Genomic DNA, 14,719 nt, shown 5'->3' on the forward strand with positions numbered 1-14,719 from the left:
TCGACAATTGTTGTGCGTTTTCTTATGAGGAGCTTAATGTTTATGCAATTAGCAATGTCCTAAGATAAAGCTACGAATGCGTTAAATACACATTTTTTTCGTATATTGTGAATTCCGAATTAATTTATGCATTTAAAAATGTTATGAAACATATATTACGTTGTGATTGAATTTAACTCCCATTAATTTTATTGGCTTCAATCGCAGCATTCATTTGAAATTTCTCTAATGATTTGCATATGAGGAAATTTTAAATTTGATAATATATATATTATCAATTTTCCGAATGAGTTCGAATGGCTCCTAGCACATTTCACTCTACACACACATATACACAAACACACTACATTGTCATATGCCGCTTCATATGAAGTGAGAGATGGTCTGATCTTGAAAAAGCTCTTTCACATAATCTGCACTGGAACGGTCTGTCACCTGTATGCTTTCTATAGTGACGAGTTAATTCATCTGAACGAGCAAACTTCCAACCACAACCTTTCCAACTGCACTGATACGGCTTCTCGCCAGTATGAGTCCTCAGATGAGCTTTTAGATGCGACGATTTTGTGTATGTCTTCCCACAACCGGGATGTGAGCACGTGTGAACAATCACTTTCCTCCTACTCCAGTTCCGTCTTCTTCTAGTTTTGGGCTGTTCTGGCACTGGAGGGCATCCGGGAACAATATTTGCCGTTGTAGCTGGCTGTGAGATATGATGAGGAAGAGTACCGTTTGGTGGTGGAGGAGGAATATGTGGATGGTGATGATGATGAGGGTGGTGAGCAGGAAGAAATCCTGTGGGAGGTTGTAAGTGATTTGTCAGATGTGGAGAAGATGGAGGAGTTAGAATTTTAAAATGAGAAACTTGAGCTACAAAAGTCTGGTGATGTCTATAGAGATCATAATTTGCTGCTTGTGCAGCTGTTTGTGAATGAACTGGATTGTAAAATCCTCCACAGTTTTCTGGAGTTGATGGTGGAGATATTTGTCCAAATGGGACGCTTGGTTGAATAGTGCCATTCGGTGCTGTTGAATACAGCTGATGTTGGGGTCCAGATCCAGAGTATTGAGGACAAAATTGCTGAGAATGCATTGACGAAGGTGGAACAGACGTAGGCACATTTGGATGCACCAATATATGATTTGTTTGATAAGGTGTTGGATATGTTGTATGTTGTCTGTGTGAAAAAATTGGTTCCAAATTAGACTCAGCCTTAATTTTTGTGGAGGGAAAGTAAGGTTCGGGCTTAGGTATCTCCGTTAAACCTCCAGGATCTTCGCTAGAATGAAGAAAGAAATTCGATGGGGAGACAACTGGCACTTGTTGATCACCACTTCCAGGTTTATTTCCCTCTGATCCTTGACAAGGGCCACCAGTTTCACTATAATAACCTGATTCCGGAGAACATGAAGAAGGAAAAATACAATCCATTTCACTGTTGTTTTCTCTAATCAAATCTAGCTTTCCTTTCGTAGTTGTATTGCTAAACATCATTTGTGCTCCAGGACTGTCAGGGTTCGATGATGGAGGACATGGGCTTTCAGAGACGTTAGGAGAATCAACAGGATGAGCAGATGGTCCCACTCCGAGTATAACTGTTTCAATATCTTGCCACATCTGCAACGAAAGAAATACATACATAGGTAAATAGGTTGTTTTATTTCTTATTTTAAACAATGACAGAGTGAATGTTTAGACCATGGTGTAAATTCAAATCATTATTTATTTTTTTGGTAAAATAGTTTTGTCAGATGACTTCAGCTGTGATTATTTATGATTTATGTAAGGTGCCCTGAAATAACCGAGAAAGGGTAAGGTTGTATAATATATGAAATTTGGTGAACCAATATCGTACATGACATACCTGTAGCCGACAGATTAGTACAGGGTGGTCTGAGATATTTTCTTTTGAGGGAATTGAGTTCACTGTGTTTTCAAATACACATACCAACAAATAATTGGGGGTTTCAAGAGGGCTGGTGGGGATCACAGAGATCCGAGGATCTCTTACCACATTAGTATGTAAAATATGAGCCTGACACATGGGTTTCCTTGGTAGAATATATACATTTATGATAGTGTTTTATCGACCATTATATCGTTATTATCGAAAAATCTAAAGTGTAAATATTCACACACACATTCAAATCACAAAGTACATTCTATTTACACTGACAAGCTACGATTAAATAAACCAAAGATACATGAATACGATTAAATAAACCAAAGATTAACTTTCTAGAGAATTTTGAAGCTTTTAAGGCTTCTTTGTTAGCCTACAAATTAAAACAACTTCTCAATTGGTGTTAGTAACTATTTCACTTACGTATATATTTATAAGTGGGTTACTAAATACTTAGCAACAATACGGCACAATCGTTTTATAAATAATTGTAATTTGCTTGTGTAATTTGAGAGTTCCGTGCTCCAAGTGATGTCTAAGAGAACTATGACTGTAATGTGTTTGTATATTTGTTTGCAACTAGCAATGAAACTGCCTCATACCTTTGGTTTTGCAGTGAAAGGAAAGAAACACCACAAGGATGACAGTCAATTTTTATCCAGTTTAGATGTAGTTAATTATATCCAGTAACCTTGGGGATTTTAACACTGAACAACACAAATTTCATGGTCAATACAACTGGCTTCCGGAAATAGGTAGCTACTTATCTTCTATAAACAGAAAATATTTTTTTCCTTCTTTTTCTTTCAGTCATTAGTTTGCTGACGTTATTTTCTGTCTGTCGTTCCCGAGAGAAATATTTTGAGTGCATCTTGGTTAATAACTCAAAGAAACAGATCACTCTCACAGCTTGGTTTTCAAATTATACAAAATTTATTTGTTCAAACCAAAGGCTAAAATCAATACTATTCAAATAATTAATTGAATTTAGTCCATATAACCTTAGAACTATAATAATTTTAATTATGTATTTATTTACGTTTTTTTTAATTTATAGAAACACACATATGCAAAAATAAATGATGTTGTACAATTATTTCTGCAGGTGAATGCGTTAAACAATAATATATATATATATATATATATATATATATATCGGATGTACTAAAAGTGATGCCACGGCCAACAGATCATTATTCATAAGGTCAAAATAAAGCGAAACTATTATATAATGGTTTACCCTCCGGGGCCTCCTTCAGCCGCTATGCATTATGCATATCTATATACAGAGATGATGGTATAGACCAATCGTTTCCATTTGAATGTTTTGTGACGTCACAGGCGATTTCTTATTTTATCAGTAAGAGGTGAAAATTACGTGTTGTTTGCCACGACTCGATTATGGTGCTGTTTGCCATGGTGTTGTTCTCTCTGATTTATCTTATATCATAATCGTGAAGCTTTACACACAATCGACTCATAAGCTGAGGGTTACCAGATGACCATATTGTAACAATCAAATCTTGTTATATTTTTTAAAAAGTATACACGCAATACAAACGGACGCAAGAACGTTATTGAGTTAGTACGCTATCAGCTGTTAACGCCACACTTAAATTCATTCAAGCTGAGTTGAGATCGAGGTGATTATTCGTCTGCTTAGAAACTCCCCAAATGCATTTTCAAAATTAATGTGGCATACAATTTGTTCAAATGTGTAGGCAACATTGAATCTAGGTTGTCATCAAGACCACCCATAAGGAGGGTGTGTGGAAATCCTGACAAATGAGGACCCGGATATTCGGGAGGGGGCTTCATAAAATGTATATTTTATTTTAATATTTCATAGCTTTGCTAGAGATTAAATAAAACAAAATTATATTTAAATATGTGAATTTAGCACATTTTAAAACACCTTTAGTGAGAGGAAGGAACTATATTTCATTGATAATACAAACATTTAGTGGCTTTTATATTGTTACTTGGCTATTTTCAAGCTCACAGAGTTTACTATAAATATTATTAAAATACACGGGTGGACAACCCTTTCATAACCTTTCTGAAACAATATAGAGTGTGCACGAATTCGAATGGATTTGAGCTAAGCATCCCGTTCAGAAGCAGACTATATGAGACCTGGACCTACAGCTTAACATGGAATCTAAGATACATGAATCACTGTCGTTAATCGAACCCTGGTCTCCCACACCAAAGGCACACCCAGTATCTGCATAACCACAAGCGAGCTCCGTGTACGAATTCAGACAATGAAACCTATAGCTGCAAATCTATCAAAGGTAATGGAAGCTTTACAAATGTACCATGATGGCATAGAGAAGTAAACGGCAAATTGCATTTCTCTAAGTTTGAATCTTTAATTCTGTCGACTGTTTGAAGGGAAAGTTTAAACCATATAAATGTAAGAAGTTGAATCCTGCAATCGAAAGATAACTTATTTGATACTGAAACACTTCCAGAAGAAACCAAAGACCAATAATTTAAAATATTATATATATATATATATATATATATATATATATATATATATATATATATATATATATATATATATATATAAAGAGTTTGTTTATGTGTTTCTCTGTCTGTCTGTGTGGACCGAGAGTTACCAAATTTTGGTCAGCGCCGGTACTTTGGTCCAAACCCCAGATCAAGACGAAGCGTTTTATTTCAAATTTCGAACCAGGGGAGTCTCAGGGGGGTGTTTACCGGGGCCGGCCATGGGTCTGGGTTGAAAGTGGCCAAATTTTGGTCACGGGTACCTTGGTCCAGGCCCCAGGCCAAGACGAACCTTTTTAAAAATCGAACCAGGGGGTCTCAGGAGTGCGTTTACAAAAACATGCAAATGTAGTAGAAAATGACCGATATTAGTGTCGAATTCATAGTTTTCGCGGTTGCTGAGATCAATGGTGAAACTTCGATTGCATTCACTCCATTCGGCTGCGGGCCTGGGGTCACCGGGGGGAGAATATCAAGACAGGTAAAAGTACTCCAAAATGCCCGATATTAGTGTCAAATCCTTTCTTTTTGCTGTCGTTGAGATCAATGGTGACACTACCATTAACAATGATTTGCAAATTCACCTACCATTGTATGCATGCCAGGGGTTAGCGTGCGGGGGGATACCAAGACATGAAAAGGTAGCCCAAAATGACCGATATCAGTGTCAAATCTACAGTTTTCGCTGTCGATGAAATGAATGGTGATACTCTCACAGAAGCTGACTGCCAAATACAACCCACATGTGAATATATATATATATATATATATATATATATATATATATATATATATATATATATATATAAGTTAGATGTTTTATAGCCATGTACAAAGCATAATTGAACATTTGCAAGTAGAACATTAAGTTTTCAATATCAAAACACATCCCAAGCTTTCAATATAGAATGCACAGTATTTCAAGTGAGACATGTTTCCTTAAATTTCAATTCATTCATTCATTCTTATAAGTTTTATGTATTCTAATTCAAGGCCACATAAGTAAAAAAAAAAAAAAAACTGTGAGTTAATTAGTATAGCTTATATATATATACAGTATATTCTCTCCATCATAATATGTTAACCACAATTCCACTTACCAAATCGGTCAATGCATTTAATAACACATATTTTTTACCTCCACTCACCCTATATTAGAAACAATCTAGGGTTATTATTAATATGCGGTGTCAAGCACGATGGGTCTTCTATACCTTGTAAGGAGCATGTGGAATAACTTAACTCTAGACATAGGTGCAACGAAACCATGCAATTAGTTATTCATTTCTAGCAACAACACTTCTTTCGACACATTCGACAAACTAAAAGGCAATTAAAGTCCACTAATCACCTTGCATTTTAATGACAACAAACTAACTCGCGTGGGCTACTTAACGCTAATTTGAAATTTTGTATTCTGTTCAAGAGATTCTGTGTGGTAACGTTTAATAAGACCGGGACTTTAGATTTTTTTTCTGAATATTAGCTTTTATTTCAATGTAATGATGTGGTTCTATGAATCGTCACGATACCAGCAAAGACAAAGAAGAAGGAAGTTAATTGAGCAAAATAACAAACACACCCATGCTTACAAAATAAACAGGTTATGTGCCCATGTGCCTGTCTGGAAAGTAATGGTGCCTAAATTTCTTTTTTACAATTATAATAGCGTGTTGAATACCTGCCTTATTTAAAAATCATTATTAATATGTAATCCATCAAAAATACATGCATTATAAAAAAAAATCATGAAAAGAGAATAGTCGTTAGACTTATGTTTTGATATGAATCTGCATTTATCATTTAAAAATGGTCTACAACAGATTAACCTACATCTTATGAGGTCAACCATAAGTTGATTTTAAACCCGTTAAACATTTGCTTTAACATTACTACAAATATATTAATGCTGTACTTAATTAGTATCAGCTACAAAGAGAAACAGATAGAAAATGCGTCTACTCAGATTATGAAAGCAGATATATATATATATATATATATATATATATATATATATATATATATATATATATATATATATATATATATAATCATTGATGCTGTGGAGTATGTTTCTGGATTCTCATTAGTTTTTTTTTTTCAGTAAATAACTGAATTTAGTCGAAGTTTGCTTTAACTCTCCGCGTGTTTGGAACCTTTAGTTGTTACTTATTCGGTTGGTTGTTTAGCAATAATAAAGACAACGTTGCAATATCCTGACAAAAGGTTGGTGCTAAATGGATCTAAAATGTTCAAGGCACTTTCAGTTATATCGATATGTGTTATTACGTAGCGTTCAGTCGTCCTACACAACCTAGTTGCTCAAACTTCAGTTTTATTATTATTATTATTATTATTATTATTATTATTATTATTATTATTATTATTATTATTATTATTATTATTATTATTATTATTATTATTAACAATTAACACATCTTTCTGTAATGAATCCATAACATTGATTAGTACGTTCTCAGATTTTTTAAAGCTATTATCATTTCTCACGGAGAGAGAAAGATAGGGAGAGGTAAATTGAAACGTTTAAATTTATGTTTTCAATATTTTAATCCTGTTTTTGTCTTGAAAAATACTGTGCGGATAGTCCTATAATTTCACTGCCCGGGTATGTATTTTCTGCTGCTATGTACGCCCACGTAAGCAGCATATGGTGTGAGATGAAACAGACAATGACTTAGAAACTGCGAGAAACGAGCATATATTTTAGCATACATCCAAATTTATACCGAATAAAAGCAAAATAGAAAAAGAAAGCAGGGTTCGTATGCGACTTGGACTAGCGAAGATCTATTTGTATTCAAAATTGTGTGGCGCTCTATCCACACACACACACACACACACATATATATATATATATATATGGGGCAGAACCAAGGGGGGGCTATAGGGACTATAAACCCCCCTTGAGGCTCAGGTATACACTGGATAAAATTGCCTTCAATCCTGCTTTACACTGGATAAAACGTCAAACTATGGTTTAGTCCCTCTCTTGATTATACCCTGGATCCGCCACTGTCTATCTATCTATCTATCTATCTATCTATCTATCTATCTATCTATATATATATATATATATATATATATATATATATATATATATATATAAGTTAGTGTGTCACTTATTTAGGGTTATTGCATGCTGCGATACGCACACCCTCTATGTGTATTCTATGTGACCGTAAACATGCATTAGTGAAATAGCAGCTCCCTAAAAGAACGTTAACCCGTACTGACTTGACCACAAAGTCATGAAATGACATTTCCACATTATAATATAATTTAGAATGTCTAAACCTGAAAACGGAGAAACTAAAAGAGACAGAGAAACGAAAGATTGTACGAAGCAAATAGAGAATTGAGAATATCTGCCCTTGTATTGACAAACATCACCGAATGAACAGTATTATCAACCCAAGAGAAAGTTGTGTTTTTGTAAATGGAATGACCTAAATTGGACATCATCATTGGAAGAACAGTGAAAATGAAGAGAGGGTAATCGCAGATCGCAATGAAAACTTGATCCACGACCTACCACCCATCGTGACCCACGACCCACTGACCCACACGGCTTACTCTGACCCACGGCCCACTATGACCCACTATGACCCAAGGCCCACTATGACCCACTCTGACCCACCACCCACCGTAACCCACTCTGACTCACCACCCACCGTGACCCACCATGAACCACTCTCATCCACTGTGACCTACTCTGACTCACCAAAATCCATCGTCATCAACTCTGACACGTGATCCACGTCCTCTTCTCTACTGACAAAAGAGTTTACACTTGTAATAAAACAAGACTGTGAAATTTTTACTAATCGGAGTTTGAATTTCTACGGTCAATCACTCAAGCACCACTCTATTACAATAACGATGGATCTGACCTTTACGATATCAAATGGTAAAGTGTTTGCCACTGAGGAAATTGAAGCCCTTCGAGGTGTGGGGAAATTAGTGTGTGAATAAAATGTACTTGTGCAAAGAGAATATTCTTTCAAGTGTAAATTTCTCAACGCATTCGAAAGGAAACTTTTATTCACAGGAAAATACTTTTGTACAATATGGAAAAGGTTATGATTTTTCAGTTCGTACTATGTTTCTCCAAAAGACTTGAAAAATCAGTTTTTCATAGCATATAAAGGTGCTCCGGTACCCTCCGTGAGAGCATCTCCACAAAGTATGTTCATAATTGTAATTTGTGTAATCACTAAAATACCACGTTAAATTTAAATTACAAATATGCATAATTGCAATTATTATGGATATTTATTTAAATTAGTTTACCTTTTAGTTTATAAAAATGAAAGAAGAGACTTATTAAAAATTCGGAACAAAGCTGAATAACACAAATAAGCGATTAGTAACATAATTTGCCATAACTCATAATTTGCCACCTTAAAACAAATCTGAAATCTGGTTTATTTCCCGTTGGCCTCCAGGACTTTTTCGTGGTAAATCATCCGCAGCAGAATGATGTCCATCCTTCAGCCAAGAACTAACTAGCTCGTCTACTTTGAACTTGTCTACCAGTGGTCATTAACATTGCTGAACAACAAGTCAGACAATGTTTGAGCATTTAGTCTATTTCTAATATCAGTCATCTGTAAATTCATAAGGGGAAATCTCAGATCGCACTCTGTCGTGGGAATTGATAATACTTATATCCGACGTAGAAATTTCTTCATCTCCTCATCGACAATCTGCTTGTTAGACTTACGTCTGATAACGATTTTTCTTGGTCAGTTTTAAAATACTCAGCAAGAATACCTCTCTATCACAATACAACATCTTTTCCGTGTCGACTATGTCACTTGGAATGTCGACTCGTGGAGAACAGAAACTTCATCTACCACATCTTCGATAGGAAATCTTGTACATAAATTATCAATTAAAACCTCATAAACTGATGATTTTTATTTGTTTATTTTTATTTTATTTTATTTTATTTTTTTGCAATTACATATGAAGATTTGATGCCATTACCAAGTTTCCTCCCTCCTAGAAGGCAAAAGGGAACGAGGCTCCAGGGAATTGTTCAGAGGTGCCTTGAAATTTCCCCCTTCTTCCACTCCAATTACCACACTGCTGTTTGTCATGGGCCAAATTGCGATGAATTTCAATTAAATTATCATAGTATAATTATTTCTTTGCTGAATTATCGATACTTTTCAGGGGGAAAAGGGATGGCATTTGAAAGTCCCAAATTAAGGTAAGTAGACATACGTAAACGAAAAAAAAAATGTGTAAAATTTTCAATTTAATTATGCATACAATCCAAACTTAAAATTTCCGTGTAATTAAGTTTACAGTACAATTTTTAGTCTATTTTCTCACGACTTTATCAGTTGATTGCCCTGTGCTGTAAGCGCTCCATATAATAAACACATGATTCAGCAATTATTATAGTAGAAAACAATGGATATATGAAGCAGAACACTGTATTTTTTGTTTCTGATTTTTTGTTAACTAGTATCGATCGTTTTAAACCATTTTTACAAACCAACTCACTACCAATTTTTCATATATAGAAAGTGCCACCCCCCATAAAGGAGATGTTTTTTTTAATGCTAGGACACATTCTGTTTATTTTCAATAAAGAGTTAATACACTGAATTTCAGCTCCGTAAGTCTAACGAGTTGCGAGATACTCAATGTTTTTTTTTTTTCCTGCAAAAATTCGGATCCTCACTATCTCCTTAGGATATTATGCATTATAATGAAAGCAATATAATATCCCAGTTGGATTAAGGCCTAACTATATACCAAAAGTAATTTAATTTGACTTTGCAATTTGGCCGTTATGATCAGGCACACAAAGTTACATTCATTTTTTATATAATAATTTATATATTACATTGATTCAAAATGTATTTATCCAGTAATTAGCTCCTCTGACCTACAGTGCCTATTTTATTATGTAGCTGAATACGAAAATAACATAAAGGAGCACCACCAGCAATTCTGGATTTCAATCTGAACGTTTAGTTTTCTTTCTTTTTCTAGTTACATATTATGTGTAAATTTTGAAATAACGTAGCAGAATTCTAGAGAACGGCTTACATTATCAACATGTGTACACATTTGCACTACGAAATTAGTAAGTTGGTAAGCGGTGACTCTATGGTATAGTGCTCACTTCTAATGTGAATGATTTTTATTTTCATCTCAGACCAAGTGAGTTTCTGCTGAACAAATTATATTCCTGGTTTTCCCAGTGTTATTGTGTTATCTTCCACGTTTTTTCCCCCGCAATCCGTATATTGTTATCCTCCTTCAACCAGCTCGATGTGACCATTATATATTAAACTATTTTTATCAGGTGCATAACTTCATGAAATTAATATGTTTACAACAGTATAAAAAATCAATAACCGTTATCCACGTACATTTTCATTACGTTAGTTCTGAATAATAATTTGTCTGTACAGTTCCGGTGGCATGATGTACCGTCGCATTGGGTTGAATAACACGATGTATGTATGCATCCGGAGTTTATGTCCTATGTGAAGTAAACATCCTTTTCACAGATCCACTTGAATTATTGTTCTGTAGAAATGAGCGAAATAGGCTGTACGATATGTAGCAGTATCGCATCTGTAAAAAGTCACAATCAGAAATGATATGATCTACTTTACTAATCATAAAGGTAAGCAATGTTGGTATACATGCAAACTTCAGTGGCACGGTTTCTGGAACTTTAACAGAATAGGGTATTGTCAACTCAAAATTATATTAGTGGACTAGTTAAGGTATTGAGAACAGTGCGTAAATCGTCAATGGAGATTTCAAGTCTTCAAATCCTGTTTTCAGGCCGACGGTTCTTTTCGATCTTTGGTGTAATTCTTGAAGTATAGGGCCCTTGAAGCATAATCACAGATAGAAGAACTAAAACACACCAGGAGTGTAGAAGCAAAACCTGCTAAATTCATTTTTCAATTCTATCGGCAGACGAAACAAAAGTGACTCCTTTATGTTCCAGAATTGTTGAACATTTTAGTGGTCAATATTAAATCCAGACTAGCAAATCCGCACGTCCTGCGCAAGCGCAGGTCACTGAATTTAACACGTCCTCGAATCTAAGACACACCGCGATTTCGCTGGATTAAATTAAGAAAAAATAGTAATATGTTTTGTTTTTACTATCACTAAAGCGCTCTTTGTTATTGGTTATTTTCGGTGACTTTTATATATATCCCTCTCAATCCCCAACATATCCCTCTCTTTTATATATATCCCTCTCAATCTCAAACCCCATGTTGCGGGACACGGCTTGATAAAAAAATATTCCAGGCCCGAATGGCATGTATGTTGAAAATTTGATCGAGATGGTCAGGTGGTTCAAGAGTTATTAAGTTTTATTCATTTTCATATATTTACCCTCCTCCCCCCCCCCCTTAAGTTCTACCATCAAAGTGAATAGCTTAAAACACTCCCAGGCCAAAACTGCATCTACTTCATAAAATTGATCGAGATTGGTGTGGTGGTTCAAGAGATTAAGAGTCACATACATAGTCACTTTCAATTTGGATCTGAAATTTTTTGTTCACAGACACCGCTATTAGTGAAATCTATCACTAAAGAAAAACAATTGTTCAACAATTCTGATACATAAAGGAGTCACTTTTGTTTCGTTTCTCGACAAAATTGAAAAATGGATTTAGCAGATTTTGCTTCTATACCCCTGACATGTAAAGAACGGCTTTAGACTCCTAAACTATGCATTGACTACAGTAGAAGAAGAATTATGCAAAGTCCGTCTTCTCGACTGGCATTAGAGGAACAACGGAACGAGACAGCGATAAACAGCTATTTTGTTATGAATTCAGTATTCCAAGAATACATTTCATATATGCCCTTACTTCTTTATTAAAATCAAATGTTGTGGATTTAATCTCTTGCAGTCTTAATATTGAATCTCTATGGAACAAAAACTGTAAGAGATGGATCTCTTTTTTTCTTCTATTTCTTTGTTTTTCTTTAAAAATGAATTGCATGTCTATGTAATATATTTTCTCTGTTCTCGTGACTTTATTCAAATGGGAAGTGTTAGCTAAATACTTTCTGGTTTCGATATTGAACCACTATACCTCTGGATTCTACTGTAATTAAGAAAAATGACATGCAATGCATTTTTTTTCCTCTTCCGGAATACTACTACTACTAATAATAATATATGGTCTTTCTAATTACTTCAAAAGGACATAATATAAAACAGCTATGGTCCAGCTTAGTTCGAATATCGTAAATCGAAAATCCCAGTTTAAAATAAAAATTATAAAGTGAATGTTCATCAAGCCTATCTAAACAAGATTTAAAGTTGACCAATTTCAGCATTTGATTATGCCAACACCTAAGCGATCTTCACGTTCTTTGTGAATTATTCATTTTCCGATCAATCCGTTATACGTTTTTAATGTATATTATGTCGAGTGAGGTATAGTACTTCTTTTAGTATTGTTGTATTCCATTATATATGCAGGTTTTGATTATTTTTCAATATTTTCTCTTCCATATTTTCGAAATTTATTGGTAAGCTATATTATTATTATTATTATTATTATTATTATTATTATTATTATTATTATTATTATTATTATTATTATTATTATTATTATTATTATTATTATTACAAAGAGAAAATTTCATGAAGTTCAGTTAAATGTCTAATTGTTTTGCCATATATTAGTCTTTTTCAATTTGATTTTCTATGTTGTCACGATTTGTCTCATTTTCATAAAATCACATAATTAAATTAAGGACTATATTGACAAACGTAACATTAGCACGGCTGTGATGATATGTAAATAATGATCTGAGAAACTACGTTTGCAAAAGCAGTAATGACGTTGAGAGAAGAGCCTGGCCAGGCAAACCTACCGAGAATAATGACGTTAGTTTGGCATTGAGAGAAACAGTGGTGACGTTGAAAGATGCGGCGATATCAGACAAAGCAACCTATCAAGAAACCAGACGCTGGCAAAAAGAAAACAAAAAAAATGTTATGATAGGCAAACAATCATAGAGAAAATCCTAGCGTTAACAAAGACTAGTGATAGGCAGACAAACGTACTGATGGAGCTGACGTTGACAGAATTAAAATTGATACATAAACAATCATGAGAAACCTAGCATTAAAAAAATTCAGTGGTGATGAGGAAACAATCATATTGAGAAACCTGACAATTCCAAAGTCAGTGGTGATAAGTAAACACACTTACTGAGGAACCTGATACTGATAAAATCGGTGGTGATAAGCAAACAACCATACTCAGAAATCTGACAATTATAAAATCAGTGGTGATAAGCGAACACGCTTGCCGACAAGACTAACATTAAAAAAAAAGTGGTGATAGGCAAACTCGTGTGTTGAGAAACATGACGTTGAGAGAAGCAGTGTTGGTTGACAAACAATCATACCTAAATTCCTGACATCAAAATCAGTGGTGATGAGCAAACACATTGAGAAACCTGACGTTGACGAAGACAGAGACCATAGGCAAATACTTATACCGAGAAATATATCATTATAAAAAAGTGATGGGCGAACATACCGAGAAACTTAGAATTAACAAGAGCAGTACTGATAGACGTCAATCATCGGCCACTTCGAAACGACTATTTTCTTAGCTAAATGATTTACAACAAATGCAAGTAAATGATGCCTTAAATTAACATTATTTGAGTTGAATTTAGCGTATTTCAATAACAAAGTTGCATTGGACATGCACCGAATCGCACGATCTCTCGCCGGGAATCGAACTTGGGTTTTCCTCGTCAAAGACACGTACGCTATTCACATAGCCATGGGGTAACACTTATGGATGATGTTAAGAGAACTGGTGGTTTAAACACTAATGGAAAGAAATGTAAGAAATCAAGTAGATCTCGTTCTTCACTAAGAAACTACGGTATATTTCCAAACTATGATAATTTAATCTTGAAACCGGAAGTACGTGATGCAATTAATTCCGGTTTCAATATAAGAAGTAGTAGGTTGGATATTGAACTGTTTCTTCGGGTTCTGAATAAATACTAAAGAGAAATTTCTTGCAATTTATGCTTTATGAGAACAATATTAAAATCGGAAGTTGCAACAGATTTATACTACTTCAAGTTTCAATTGAAAAAAAAAACTGTAATTAAAATTATTATTAAAGTCCCTCAATTATATACATGCATATATCTATATCTATCTATCTATCTATCTATATCTATATATATATATATATATATATATATAGATATATATATATATATATATAGATAGATAG

At 34.3% G+C, this 14,719-nt stretch overlaps 1 protein-coding gene across 1 annotated transcript in view; it reads right to left on the bottom strand.

Moving 5' to 3' along the window:
• Positions 1 to 263: 263 nt before the first annotated feature.
• Positions 264 to 14,719, bottom strand: part of LOC145688151 (uncharacterized) — a 45,002-nt gene continuing 30,546 nt past the window's right edge. The window contains exon 2 of the mRNA XM_081761966.1: positions 264 to 1,618. Within this exon, the coding sequence (XP_081618092.1) occupies positions 344 to 1,618 (1,275 nt within the window). The 3' untranslated portion in view covers positions 264 to 343. The remainder of the gene's footprint in view (positions 1,619 to 14,719) is intronic.

This window comes from Thermobia domestica, chromosome 6, assembly GCF_964235325.1.
Source record: "Thermobia domestica chromosome 6, izTheDome1.hap1.1, whole genome shotgun sequence".
NCBI lineage: Eukaryota > Metazoa > Arthropoda > Insecta > Zygentoma > Lepismatidae > Thermobia > Thermobia domestica.